Source organism: Plectrocnemia conspersa, unplaced genomic scaffold (genome assembly GCF_051122295.1).
Source record: "Plectrocnemia conspersa isolate PC_06_02 unplaced genomic scaffold, ASM5112229v1 ptg000014l, whole genome shotgun sequence".
NCBI classification, from domain to species: Eukaryota; Metazoa; Arthropoda; class Insecta; order Trichoptera; family Polycentropodidae; genus Plectrocnemia; species Plectrocnemia conspersa.
The window spans coordinates 8,804,898-8,819,766 of NW_028277178.1; the positions used below are offsets into that span (position 1 = coordinate 8,804,898).

The 14,869-nt window shown below is 34.1% G+C and overlaps 1 protein-coding gene and 1 long non-coding RNA gene across 15 annotated transcripts in view; one reads left to right on the plus strand and one right to left on the minus strand.

Moving 5' to 3' along the window:
• Positions 1-323: 323 nt before the first annotated feature.
• On the minus strand, positions 324-5,070 carry LOC148226120 (uncharacterized). Its single transcript, XR_015812300.1, has 3 exons — positions 4,190-5,070; positions 1,101-1,521; positions 324-849 (listed from the first exon to the last, which is right to left on the minus strand). It is a non-coding gene; the product is annotated as an uncharacterized LOC148226120 (long non-coding RNA).
• LOC148226121 (protein ultraspiracle homolog) overlaps positions 1,138-14,869 on the plus strand; it is a 28,404-nt gene continuing 14,672 nt past the window's right edge. For 7 of the 14 annotated variants that reach the window (XM_088204112.1, XM_088204115.1, XM_088204116.1 and 4 more), the window contains exon 1: positions 13,012-13,407. Coding sequence is in view for 1 of the 14 variants with exons in the window: in XM_088204125.1 (XP_088060251.1) it covers positions 1,260-1,278 (19 nt within the window). In the remaining 13 variants the exon portion in view is untranslated. Of the gene's footprint in view, positions 1,279-13,011; positions 14,264-14,869 lie in introns of those variants that run through there. The other 7 variants (XM_088204123.1, XM_088204113.1, XM_088204124.1 and 4 more) reach the window with 5 other exon arrangements.

A 14,869-nucleotide genomic window follows, 5' to 3' on the forward strand; every position in this document is an offset into this window, starting at 1 on the left:
AATATTGATGATTCATGTTTTGGTATTCGTGTATAAATTAGAAAATAATACCTATAATAACATTATATTTTTTGCATTATTTAATATGAAATAAAGATGTACTTACATGTATTTAAATACTATGGTGGCGTATTTATCCATTTATTTATTCATTCCTTACAGCCAAAACTTGGCGGCACTCTGGTAGCACTGAGGTGATAGAGGTGGAAGGCAGTACTTTCATTTGATGGGCCTCGACGAGAAGACAACAGCTGGTAGTACCTCTTTCGATAAAAAATCAAATTTTGGCGACGGGGTGGTGACGGGTGGCAATTAGACACAGATTGAGCCGCTGCAGTAGTTTTTTATTTACGATTGATAAAGTTTACATGTTGTTTACAAAGTACGGGGCGGGCGTGAAGATTGCCAGTCAAGATAAAAAACCATCACGCTCGTGTTACCACAGTGCCGTCAAGTTTTGGCCGTAATAAAAATCTATATTTTAATATAAATATAAACAGGCCACACACGGTTCCCGCCTTAACAATTTATAATTGCGAAGTTCAACTAGGAAGAGAGAATGATGGCCTTGACACTGCTGTTGATTAAATGCTGGTGGCACAAAAGTAACAGAGTCGTGACATATGCTGCGGCGGCACTGGCTCTGCTTGTAGATCTTCAGGGGCGCGTGTAGGGCGCAGCCTACAGTGACGCGCGGCGTACTTCGCTCCAAGCTGTGTGGAACAAATGTAGACCCGGGCGGCGCGTAGGACTCCAGAGGGCGCAAGAAGAACAGGCATGTCCAGGAGCGCCTTGGGGGCTCCGTGGTGCGTCAGTGCAGCTACACAGGGCGCTCGACGGTGGGAGCATCTACAAAATTTAGTTTCGTTAATGAAGTAAAGAAACACATTGAGTTATGTTTTATTTGAACGTATGTTCTGCTGATTAATGTACTATACAATGAGCTATTAGCTAAATAAATATTAATAACAAGAACAGTTTGTATTTTTATTTATATAATACATTTAAAAAAAACAAAACTTTATGAACAACGTTAAATCATTTGTCATTTCTTAAATTTGACTATAGATTTATAATTTAAAAAATGAAATAATAATCACCAGTTTTACCACTGGCGAAGAGCAGTCGGCGCGTAGCCGCCGTCCGCTCGCATCGGGCGAAGCGGGCTCCGCGCTCGAGCAAGCGTCGCCGCCGCTGGACGGGGAGCGGCGCTGCCCCGCTGTTTGGTGCCCCCGCGCTGACCCGTGATCGACTTCGACATGGATCCCTCCGAAAGAGGTGCGTTCGCTATCTGTGCGCTTACTCCGCGCATCTTTCGTTACTACTCCGCTTTCCATAACGGGATTGTGTCTCTAACCCTCAGCGTCGCCTTCGACACCTGTCCAACGTAGCGACAGGTTACTGCCCGTCGTTATCACTAATATCTCGCTATATCGCTATCCATACCTTGTTCTATGTAAACAAATGTTATATAGTCGTCCTAGTTCTAACCTCATACAAACTTTATTTTATTTTCTTGTCCTAAAATAGTAATAGTAATTTACCAGTGGTGGTAAGTCCATAATTTATCATCTTTCCATAAAAATAAATAGTTATATTGGAATCAAACCAAAGAAAAACACTCGACATTATTAGTATAACTCCTCTTTATTATAATCACCGCATCGGTTAATATTCAAAAACGCTTTTTTAACGTTATTTTATATAAAACCCATCATTCAAAATGTCGGCCATCTTGAAAAGTTTTTCCAACAAACTCATTTGAAAATAAAAATGTTGCCACAACAAAAAAAAATATGTGGGAATTGACATTTCAAGAAAGTCAAAATAAATATTGCTTTTAACGTTAAGTATTGTGTACGTAAACTTCACAATAATATCTTACAGTGGTCTCATCGCATCTGATAAATCTTGACATATGAACACCCCATACCAAGAATATGTTAAATGTCAATTTTGTCGAAAATAAGTTCTGTTATGTATACGTTCTCTTGTTGAAGAACCAGGAAGTGACGCGAATCTGTCAATTTTACAGCAGTGAAAATGCTGCTGCTATTTACAAGACAACATTTTTTGTTAATAGCGGTTAATCACTCGTACATACAAACTAAACATAATTTCTCCAAAAAATAAAAATGCTTAAAACTATTTTCTGCGGTTAATTAGGAGATTTTTTTAACAATTGTGTTTGTTACTACTTCTAATTAAATTATAACTAATGTGTGTGAATGTATTCTCTATATATATATGAATTATATTTTTTTTCAAGTCTGCTCCTAGTATTGTATATCGGATCATAAAATCACTAAAATTTATTGTGTTGTCTGCGGCCTAAGATAAATTGTCTTACAAAATCCAGAACTGTAAAAACGACAGCTTATCTGCATTTAAAAACAAAGTGGAAGGAAGTATCTTATAAAATATTACACAAATTGTATAAAAATAAGTTAACTAATTATAGAATATGATTCCATAAATAACCCCTATGCTACTGAGAAGCCATCAACTCGATAATTAATAAATTTGTTAATATAGTACATATACATGTATGATCTAATGATGCTTACGTTTGTATGTGTTATCTATATCCATTCACTTTCATCGTTATATTGACCCCCATACTGTTGTTATTGTTTGTCAACTAGCTATTTTCGCGACAAACAAATAACATTTATTAGTCTTTTTTAAATTCACTACTTCAATAGCATTAAACTGCAATTTAAGATGTGTCAATATTTAACAGTTCTGCTTCAGTTATATTATAACTCAAGAAAATTGATACAAAGATTTGATTTTTTGTAGTAAATCTTAAATATTATGCAATATTGAAAAAAAACTAAATAGCTGTAGTACGACTAATGTTTATCTTGTGCTGGGAATAATCATAATAATAACTACATTATCAATAAAATTTTACTGATTTTGTTTGATAATATCTTTTTTTTTATTGTTAACTTATGAACCATTTTAATATTGGTTCAAGTCTTTGCTATAATATATTAAATTCAAAAGATGTCTCTAAAACAATGGATAAAAAAACTACGATTTTGCTTTACATAACATCTTCTAGTATTTATATATTATTATTAACTGATTATTTATTTTTTAAAATATATTTAAAGAAATACCTATTTCGATAAAGTTTCAGATCTAAGCTAGATTTTTAAAAGCACACTGCAAAGTTTCATGGAAATCAGTTCAGTAGTTTTTGTAAAATGTTGACACATTTTGGGATAGATACACAGACATACAACATACAAACTATAAAATTAAGATCAATCATTGTCTCGGATAATTTAAACTGAAATTTGATCATGTTACTGTTTTGACGAATCCAAATTTTCGGGAAAATATGATATATTCTTTAAGAAAGTCCTTTGTACAACGAAAATAATAAGGTTTGTTAGCATTCCTTCCTTAATATCTAAAAATCTATCATTACGCCTTAAAAAGTATAATTTTTTACACCAATTATTTTTATGTTTTACTTATAAACTGCTTAGTCAGCTCAAGAACGTTTGCCATACAGCGTTAATTTTGTCTTGTTTGTTAATCTTGACAATTTATTTGATTAGCTAAACCAGGTCAGGTTAAAATTCTACAATTTTCATTAGAACTTATCGTTTTATTTGGTTATTTGATAAATGTCATTCAAAATAGTAAAATGCGTTTTTTAATCGAAACCCTGGGTTTTTCATTCATTCAGAAATTGTGAATGTTCTCAAGTTAAAATAGACAAACACTAGACAATTTTTCACTCCAAAAAATGACTGTAGTGTATTTAAATCTAATATGGGGATATATAATTTTATATATGGCCCGTGGAGCTATGATGCATTTCCAAAGTGGCCCGCAAGATCATTTGGGTTGGCCACCCCTGATCTAACGCGTGAAATGTGGTTGGAGACACAACCCGAACTGACTTAGCCTTTAGGAAACAAAAATAGTTTTAGTCAAGTTCTACACCAATTATCATTTGTAATTAAAAATTTTGTTTCATATATTACAAAGCCGCAATTGGCTAGTGGCACCCTGCGACGTTGAAAAGAAGTGCAGACATTTTAGCCGTTTTATATAACTATTTAAGCAGTAATACTTTTAAAAAGGTTTCTCAATATATTACTATTGCATACCTAAATGATATTGTTATATTATTTCGTAGCGTAAGTAACAGATTCAGTATACGCACCGTATGTGGCTCTTGGCATTACGAGCTTGTAGCGACTGAGCCCCGCATGAGGCGTGTGACATTAAAACTGATAAAATGCAGGATCCCGTAGCCTATGTTCAAACAGTTAATATTGATAGTTATTAAATAGCTTCGACAGCCCTAATTGCTTTTTAAACTATTGGTCAACTAGGTAATTTGCAAAATTGTTTTTTCCTGATTGCATTGCTGCCTCATGTACTGAAACGTTTGGATAAATCGTCGAGATCCGCAAATTATTGTATTGCCCCAATAGTGACCTTGCACACGATGCATATAATCCAGATGTTCGCGCAGAACTGCACGTCTAAATTTAAATCGACTCGCATACGTGAAGCATGTTTGTTGCAGGATCTGTACGACGATATTGGCCCTCTGTGCAAGCAATTATTAATGTCAAAGCAATAACGTCTGTCGTGACCTGATCATTTTTCGTTCCGCTGTCCCACCGTTGTGCACTATGCACACGGCAGTGTTTGCGGAAAAACTGCATTTTTCTAGCCGCCGTCGGTGGGGGCGGTTCATATGGGCCAGGGTCGACCGCTCCTGACCCACTTGCGTGCTGTTGCAGCCGGTGGCAGTGTCGCTTTAAACGTATGCACATTCATTCGAAGAGGAATCGCTTCTATTGTTTCGCTGAAGTGCATAGTCGAAACACTACTCCGTTGCGCTTTAGGCGCGGACCACGCCCACGCTTTGCGCCATTGGCCGAAACTCAAGGTCGGCTGCGACGCAAGTTCAAAGTCATAGCGCGTCCGCTGCTATCGGAAAAGTGCGCCTGCTCTATTTATAGTGGGAAATTTCGCATGACGGAAACGTTCTACGAATAAAATTGGTGCATATGGCTTTGAACTGCAGCGGTCTAAAATAAGGGGACCAGATTTTGAAAATATCAAAGGAGGGAGGATATATTGCTGAGGGAGCTAAAAAAAGTCATCACGGAAATGTTTGTTCGAGGTGACAAAGAAATACAATTTGCTTTGGGGCCTAAAATAGGTCATTTCAAATATTTTTGTTTAAAGGACATTTAATTTTTTTGAGGAAGAAAAATTGCTATTGGAGCTTAAAAAAGGTCATTTTAGAAATGTTTGTTCAAGGAAGAGAACATTTTTGAGGAGGACAATCCTCAAAGGAGGACGTCTAGTCACCTTATCTAAACGCATATCGATTTTGTTTCGTTTATTTTTCGGGCGGCTGACTCACCTTTTACCTTTAATATTAAAAAAAGACATAATCTCGTTTACACGAAACACGTCTCATATACATACATATAATACATACATACATATATTTAGGTCTTCTCTTTTATTCGAATGCGGTTTTCTTTCGTCCTGCTATGAACAAGCCTGTGGTTCCAAACCACGCAGCTTTTTTTGTCATGTAACGAGGTGGAACGGCGTTCCTGCACATTTTTTACGGTATTTTTACTGCTTCAAATGCAATTGTTACCGAATACACCTACCAGCCCCCCCCCCCCAAATGACGTCCCTGTTAAGAATCCACGTCAAAAGTTATAAAATCGTGCCGTCGCATTGGAAACGTTCGATTATCTAGGGTTAATATTAATCATTTTTGTAACAATATTACGACTTACAATAAATGAGAATCGAATAAAACATACCTTAAACCGAATTTTGACCAATAGGAGAGCGCAGAAAACAAAGAAGTGGGAACGCTCGTTACCGAGCGTATAAATTAATTTGCACAGGCAACGATCGAGCTTTATAAAATGGAAAAGCTATACTATATATAATTTGTCTCGGAATATATTTCTTCAGAGAGTTGTGTCGTAAAAATCCATGTAAACGTAACTTGTCTATTACATATTACTAAAATGTATAATTATTAAAATTATAACAATATAGTTGTTCTCACTTTAATTTAAAGTCGGTCGCAATGGTAAAAAAAAATATTTGCTGGTTTTACTTGGGAGCAGCATAAAGGTTAACGAGAAAAAAATTGTTAATGTCAGCCCACGTGTTAATTTTCAGGTAAAAAATACTTCAGGTAATCTAAAATTTCGATTAAAAGTCGCAAGATAAAAACGCTGCGGGCAGCAGAGCTACCTTTCTGTAATGCGCCACGTCGCATAAAACCTCTAAAAACAGCGGGTCGTGTAATGCTATTTCAATAATGATCTTTATAAACCCATGCAATTTGATGTAAACAAAGGAATTGAAACTATTCTTAAAACGTAATATAAATAATTATCCAAAATAAAACGTATAATAGTGGCGCCACTCGATGTAAAAGTCGATGAAATCTAATTTTTGATTCACGATACGACGCCAGTTGCAGCACGTTTATTTTACTCAATTGATAAGATACCGTATGAAAAAGTTACCAATTAAATTCCCTGAATATAAGTGTATATCCGAGGTTAGTCTTATCCTGTTGATATATTCCAATAAATGTAACGAGTGTTTCTTTCATGATCAATTTTAGGATGTTATGTAATGATAATAATTCAACAAAAAACACGGTAAACCCGATTTTCTTTTTGCACGATACAATTTTTTTACTAACGCGTTTACTAAAAAATAAAAATGGCGCTTTGTATAATAAATATTAAAATTATCGTTTTTGCCATTTGACGAATTTTAAGATATTGAATAAATATATTTTATTTATATTAAATTAAATTTAAATGGCAAACCATGTAAATTTACTACTTATTATGTATGTAATTTATGAAATTATTTTTATATGTTAAAAAAAATCGATTTATTTTTGATTTTGAGAATTTTATATTTTTAGTTAATATCAACTATTGGAACTTATCAGTCATTTTCATATGTGTACCTTATCTTTTTTTTACACTGTTTTTTTGCACGGTAACTCTTGGAACATATCCCCCCCCGTGCAAAAAGAGTATCTGGTGTACTTGGTAAAATGTTTAAAGATGCTGTATGTTTATTAACTAATGAAATGTTTTTTTGTGTTTTCATAGATATTTGAGCACTTGTGCCTTCCAATATATTCGAAAACTTTGTTATTTAACTTTTTGCCGACTCGCGTTTATAGACTTAAATCCAAGATACATACTTCAAAATCCGGAAGAGAATTTGGCCTTTCTCAAGCATTCGATTAATTAAAAATTCTTCTCACGAATGAATTGAATTAATGCTGTAACACGAAACGCCTGAAAAAGGTATCGTTGCTTCTTGTCGCACGAATCTGTTTTTTGTACAAAAAAGATAAAGGTTAGGGTCAGCTTTTAAAGAGAGGCACTATCGTAATATTTCTTGCGAATTCAACAAGTGTACACGGGCTCGGTGCGTTTGTAGCGATAGTGTCTACCACCACAGATGCACTGAGATAGTGCAAAAATTGTTTTAACATTGCGGATAACAAATGTCAAACGATAAGAGAGCGAGAGGGGCGCGATTCCGAAAACAAAACGCGCATATTACTCGACGGCAGGAGTATTCAAACGGCGGACGTTGATTGAAATTATATTGCGTCGGGGTCACCGTTTTGAATATTGCTAAACGACGTCGATGACGATGACATCATAATAAATAATATATGCACATCCTCCATCGAATGCCTGAGCATCGAATCGTGATCCTTATGCATCTACATATTGTGTACGAGTCAGACTAAATTTTGGATTATTTTAAGCTCACTGTGTGTGCGCAAAACGAGCGAGAACGCATTTATCTAAATATTTAAACAGGTGCCATTAACACAATCGATGCATTTTATTGGTATAGCATTGAAAGCGCCCGAAAAGTACGTTGCCCTTCGGCGTCGTTCGATTCTTGCGCTGTTGACAATCATACGGGTAGATAGTGATAGTGAGATAAAGTATACAAAAGCAATGTCGTTTCAAAAACTGACACAATTTACAATTCTATTTTTTAGCATTGTTTTTGCACATTTTAATACTGTTAACGTCGCAGAACTTCGGTTTGCAAATGCTAATGCATTAAGATTCAACCCATTATTGACTGAAAATCACATTTACGATTTAGTAAAAAAAACTTACTGTTTTCATTTAGATCTTTAATGAAGTGCCAGATTTAAAAAAAATTAAAATTGGTGTCCTAATTATTGCTAAATTTTGACTTAAAAATAATTCGCAATGCGCTCCAGATGTATTCTAGTTGTGTTCCATGGTTTTAATCGCTTACTATTACACTCCTCTCATATTTTCTACTTGCTGAATGTGTGTACGCGCACACTCACTGCCCCACCGCGCGCTTTTTGATTATTTTGGGTGGTTAGCATTCTGATTTTCAGTCGGCTCGTTTCGAATGACGTCATCTAAAAGTAAAGGTATCCCTATGTTTATAGTATTGAGAATACTTCATTAAACCTCATGGGGTTCCATGAGGTATAATGAAGGGTTGTGCGAAAGGAAAACCTGCATGAGTTACGTAAATCATTCTTTGAGTATGTCGAGTTGCGTCTATATTAAAAAATATATAAATATCAATCGACAGAGATTCCAAATTTGTATTTTAAAGCTAACCAATATAATATGCTGTTGTTAATAGATATTCTATTATAATATTTTGTTTTCACTCAACAGTAACGTATTTTTTTAATCATACTCGTTTTGCATACAATAGGAAGCAACATTACATAAATATGCCATTACGCAAGAAACATTAGCATAAAAGTAGCTGTCTGTTCTACTAAAGAAATTTTAACTAGGGTAGTAAATATAACTATAATTTTTTACTAATTAAAATAAACAGATACTTGCTTTTATATGTATGTTACTATTTATATTATATATCCTCATATTCTTTTAAACAGTATAAAACAGATTTATTTTCAAAGTAATAGTATGTATTTCTACTTTCATTGGTATACCCATCTTCTAGTGACCTCGTTTGCGATGAAACTATGCTGAAGCGTCCTCGACCCTATATTTTATCTAGCGTTGCACTATTAGGGGAATACATCTATAGTTGTTTACAATTCTCATCGATTACTTCAGATTTATTTTAAAAAAAACTTGAATGTGAATAATTAAAAAATAAAAATAATTATTTCCAATCAAATACTCGCATGTACAGCTGTGATTTTGGTTAAGATAAAAATCTAATTTACATAGAGATTTCAAACTTGAAAGCTGTAATCGAATAGTAAAAATAGCTCGACGTAAAAATTTTTATTTTTATATTATTTTATATCATATCATTTTAAGCCACTACGTGATAAAATTGCTAAGACATGGCATAGTTTGTTCTTCAAATTTAAGTGGCAGGATCTTGATAGACGTTGCGTTATAATTTATAATGACATCGTATAGGTATAACAAGATTGATAGATGATGACTGACATATCGCTAGATTGTGAATTTCAAGAGCATACCTCGAACACCAGCCAAACGTGGGTTTAATGGGGTTTTAATTATACACCTATCGATTAGTCATAGTCACAAAAAACTGCCGATTGCGTCCTTTTCAACCTTTACATTTAATTTGTTTTATTTAATATTTATTAGTCCTGATCCATGCTATTAAACCGCTAGATAAATAAAAACGTATTATTGTCAATATTATTTATTAATTTAATTGCTGTAGTATTTTTTGTTTGTATTATGTATACAAACAAAACCAATCTATCCTAATCTTTTGCTATCATTTATAATGTTATGACGACCGTGTTTTCGTTGTACATTATGTTGAGTAAGGTTAGTTTTTATTTTAGCTGAATACAAATGTTGATACAGTGAGCACTGGATTTTTGCTATCAAAAATACTTATTCGAATACGAATGCTTACACTAATTCTAGAATTTATGTTAAATATAATAAGTATATAAATGCCCTCTCCCCACAATTATGTATAGATTATTAGTATAACGTGTCTGAATGATCGGAATTAGTGATTATTATGTAATTATAATTCCGATCGATCATCAAAGTTAAGGTTTTCTTAAATTTTCCTAATCTCGCCGATGAATATCGTGATGAATACTAATTCTGTTTACTCCGATTTAACTTATTGGGTGCTGTTTCTAAGATTTTTTCAATCCCGGGAGTCAGGATTGAAAATTCGTAGAATCCTGGGAATTATATGGAAACAGGAATTTAAGTATTTTTATTGAAAAAATAAACATGAATTATTTATATTAAAAAAATACATTGTCTAAACATAAAACATGGCTTCCTCGTTTATATTACATATTAAAAAAAATGTCGGATTGTTTTATTTTTTGTAAAAATGTGACACCTCTAGTAATATACATCTATATGTATATGAGATTCATTTCGTTTCGTAAAACATAAACCTTGATAATTCTCAGTAGGTAATTATTTCAAGATTTAAAAAGTGTTTTCAAATTATGTAATTTTACAGAGGATGTGTCTCAATTACTCGTAGTTTTCAACTATTCGAATATTTAATAAAAAATGGATGAAGTATTAAAATATTCGAATATATTTGTATTGTTTTCTTAGTTTTTACCGATATTAATTTATTTAACCAATTAGTGTGATAAATATTTGAAATATTTTGTAATTAAAAAAATATTTTTTTGTTTATAATTTTAATTAATTAATAATTACTTTCATAATTTTTTTTAATTTTATAAAATACGTATAACACAATGCTAACTTACTTAGATCAGTGAAGACACCCAAAGGAAAATTATTAATTTATTATTTTAGATACTTTTTGATCAGGGATGTCATTTCAGCGTTTTCCAGGATGGAGCAAAACTTTGCCAATTTGTAAATTTATATATAAAATTACAATCCCTCCTATTTTTTTTATTGCTCAGTTTCTATATCCTTTAAATTCCCTGCAGACGATTTTTTTTTCAGTAAAATCAAATATGTTTTAATTGAACGTTAGATTTTTGACAGAAAATTCTACCTAGGATTGAAATTTTTCTTAAAGAAAATGATTGGTTTTTCAGTGTATGTAGTTTACATAAAATAATGAAACGCAGTGAATTTGATTTTAACTCATTTCTTAAAGAAATGACACATGTATCAGATTGTTTCATAAGCATTTGCGTTTTTTAAGGTGCGGGTTAAACGAATTAAAAATTAAAACGTTCAATACTTTTACTAAATTATATATTCTCCATCTTTTTCTACAATTATTCTCCGCATGTTAATTATTTTTAATATCAGACTCGAAAAATAATGTCTTTTTGGAAGCAATAAATTCTTTTAATGTCGTTTTTGTAAAAAAATAATTCAACTAAAAACTGTTGGAGAGATTTAAATGTATGTCGTTTGGAGCAATGTCTGAATTATACGGAGGATGAGAAAGGAGTTCCCAAGAAAATCCATTGATTTTTTTCTATCGTCTTCTTGGATACATATGGGCGAGCGCTTTCTTGGTGTAAAATTTATTTAATTTATAAGGGAATGTATTTTTTTTACAAAGGTCTCGAATTAGTTGAGAACATTATGTGTCTGTTGTAATTGTCTGCCTATAATCCAATAACTCATAATGAAGTATATCTTTCATATTACACAAAATGCATAACATTATCTTATTGGCATCCAACCACTGCCTTTAACTTCAGTAACAATCCGATTAAAAAATAAGTCTTTCTGTTCTAGAATCATTTATTATTGGCATATTGAGATTCACTGCGCGATGTTTTCCTCATACAATTTATGAGATACCCATATTCTGCAAATTAACACCTTTCCTAACTTTTTAATGCCTGTGAACTGATTGAGCTTTTGTGCTAGCTTCTGTGTCGTTAATCTCCGATCTGCTTTGATGGCAGCCTTAATATCCCCACTAACAACCCCTAAGGGCTATACGTCGATACATATATAATGCCAAAATTCCTGGTACGAAATTTTTAGAATCACATTTGATACTTGCTAAATTTAATGGCGTCCCTGCACATTGCATTACAAATGTTTTTAACTGCTTATGCTGCATTATGACCGAGTTGAAACTCATAAACCATTATATAGCTTAACTTAGATTATTTTATCTCCACTGCCATTTTTGATTTAGAGTTGAAAATTTCAAAACGAAAAATATTCCGTTACTAAATAGCATCATTGATACGACTACTGTTAACAAACACTGAAATAATAGTGTAATTATCGTTAATTTATAAAAAGTTATACATTTTTGCAAATAAATTTTATATGTGGCAAAATGTACCTCCCCAAATGATAGCCCTGCGTCTCAAAATGAATGAATACTGAAATTCATCATGTAAAAAAAATCCTCAACGGTAAAAATATCATTTATTGGAAGTCGATAGTTCACCACGTCAAATCGTAGTGTGAATGATCGGTTAGTAATAACAATGCGAGACGAGCGTGATATAGCCACGTGACACGGCAGTTGTTCTAAACACGCGTTACTTTTTGTTTAGCTCATTTAGGTAATCTACGCTTTTAAATGTATTCTAAATGTGTCACAATTTATTTGAACATGCATCTTCTACATATACAAGGTGGTGTAATTATTTTAATTCAGTGTCGTAAATAAACGTTATTCTCAGCCATTGATTTTTTTTAATTTGGGGTTGTTACACGACCGAAAACTTGCAATGGCAATAACTCCTGTTTCCTGTTTAAAATATGACATATCTATCTCTGCATAGTTCATTCAGTAATCGGATCGCTTAAATAATTAAGAGCAATTCTACGATGTGCATCGTTGAACGCCGAAGATTCGACGTGCGAGTGGCACATCTCGGCGCGCGCGACGATGACGTCGCCGTCGCGGGTGACATTGTCGGCGGTGCAGCCCGTCTGCCTCCCCCCCTCCCCGCGATCGCCCGCCGTCACAAGGTCAAGGCGACGGTCGCCCCCGCCGCGCCTCCCCGCCCGCCGCCGCTTCTGCCGTCGCAGTCGCAGTCGCTCGCCGACCTGCCCCAATCGCGCCGGCGGGAAAGGTCGCGGACGCCTTTGTTTCGAACCCGCGTGCGCCAATACACCGATCAATTTCAAATCGCGCTATCTTTCCGATCGACCCGGACGGTTGTCGGTGACGTTACCGGCGCGTCGCGCAGCGGCAAGGTCGCTGCAATCGCCCGGTTCCGGTCCGACACGGGCTGCATCGGTCCCTGCCTGCTGTCGCGGTCGCCTCCCCCGCTGACCCAAATATCGCGCGCGCCCGACGTTCTTTTGATTTTATTTTGTGCGGTGGTGATCTGAGGTGGATGGATTTTGTGTATTGATCTCTGGATGCTACTGACAACTTAGCCAGACGCTGGCTGGTGCGAGAAGAGCGTGCCGTCTGATCGTGTTTGTTCGTATATGCCGTCGATTAAATTGTACAACTTTTTAGCACTTTTACGCGCTGATTTTAGTTACTTTTTAGCGAATAGTTACTTTTTCCCTGTAAGGCAGGGGTTTCAATCTTTTTACTTACTATCCGAAAATATGTATACAGCGATATCCAGCCAAAATCTAACTTTTAGCTAATTATATTTTTTAGTTATATGTTTAACGACTACAGAATCTTTATACAGAAATAATACAATAAATATAATATTAATATCACATGGTGTATGTACGTTCACTAATTCCACACCATTACAGTTGGCACCTGGAATTTTGAATTCGCTCACCGGCTAGTCTAAATTAACGGATAGGACCATATCATTTCATCTGTCTGATGAACTATCTGTTCCGCAAGTAAAAGTGATAATCGTTGTTTTCACGATGAACTTTTCACTAACAGGTGTTAGGATTATAGTCGAACACGTGATTCGTCTCCTGTAATTAACGAAACAAATTATTTTTGAGCACCGGTTTTTACAAAATTTTCGCATAGTAAAAATTATAAGAATTCTTCTCCCTGTTTTGATTGTTTGTATTCCGGTTCGGTGTTCGTCTTCAAAATTTTCTCGACCCTCTTTGGAATCGATTGATTTCGATCAAGTGTCATCTATATAAACTTTGGCTAAATTTTCAAATGTCTCAGTGGCAGATTTATCGAGTTTCACACACAATTTGATAGTATGCTATTGTTCGATATGTTACTCTACTGAAAACGTTACGAATTACTGAGATAAAGCAGCACTGACTCAAATGATCCAGCTAATACAAGTCTTGGACAAGCAGCTAAGGTCCTTAGTGTTACGTTGCCTAATCGTGCATAGGTAAATCAGTACACTTACTTGTGGGATGAACTCGTATATACATATTATACGTATATAATCATTTAGACTTTTGGGTTGCAAAAAATAGTTTTATGCATATATTTAATGACCAATCGCCGAATCGCCTGTAGCTGATTGTTCCTTCTTACTAAAGTTCAGGTGGACGTTAAAAATTCAAACCGAACCCTTTTTTCAATTGTATTGTGCAAACTCGTCCTTTTTCTCACGATTATGCTTGTGAGATTTATTCATGATTTTATAGTGTTCTCGCAATTTCGTCTCCCATGCAAGGTAGAAAATTTAATAGTAAAATAATCATTGACTTGTTAAAAATGGAATTTCTTTTACCTTTTTGGTGTGAGAATCTCGGTTCTGTTAGAATACATATGTTGTATACCAATATACTTTTTATTTTATTTTAATACAATTGTTGGATACGATTTACCATTTGATTTCGAGATAGCTTTGACGTTTTTTTAAAGCTTTAAAAAAATACACTGATTATAATTAAATTTAAAATAGACAGGATTAAATAAAAAATAGTGTTTCGAGGAATCGCTGTTTCATTTTTTACAATATTGTCAGATAAATTTCAACATTATTCAA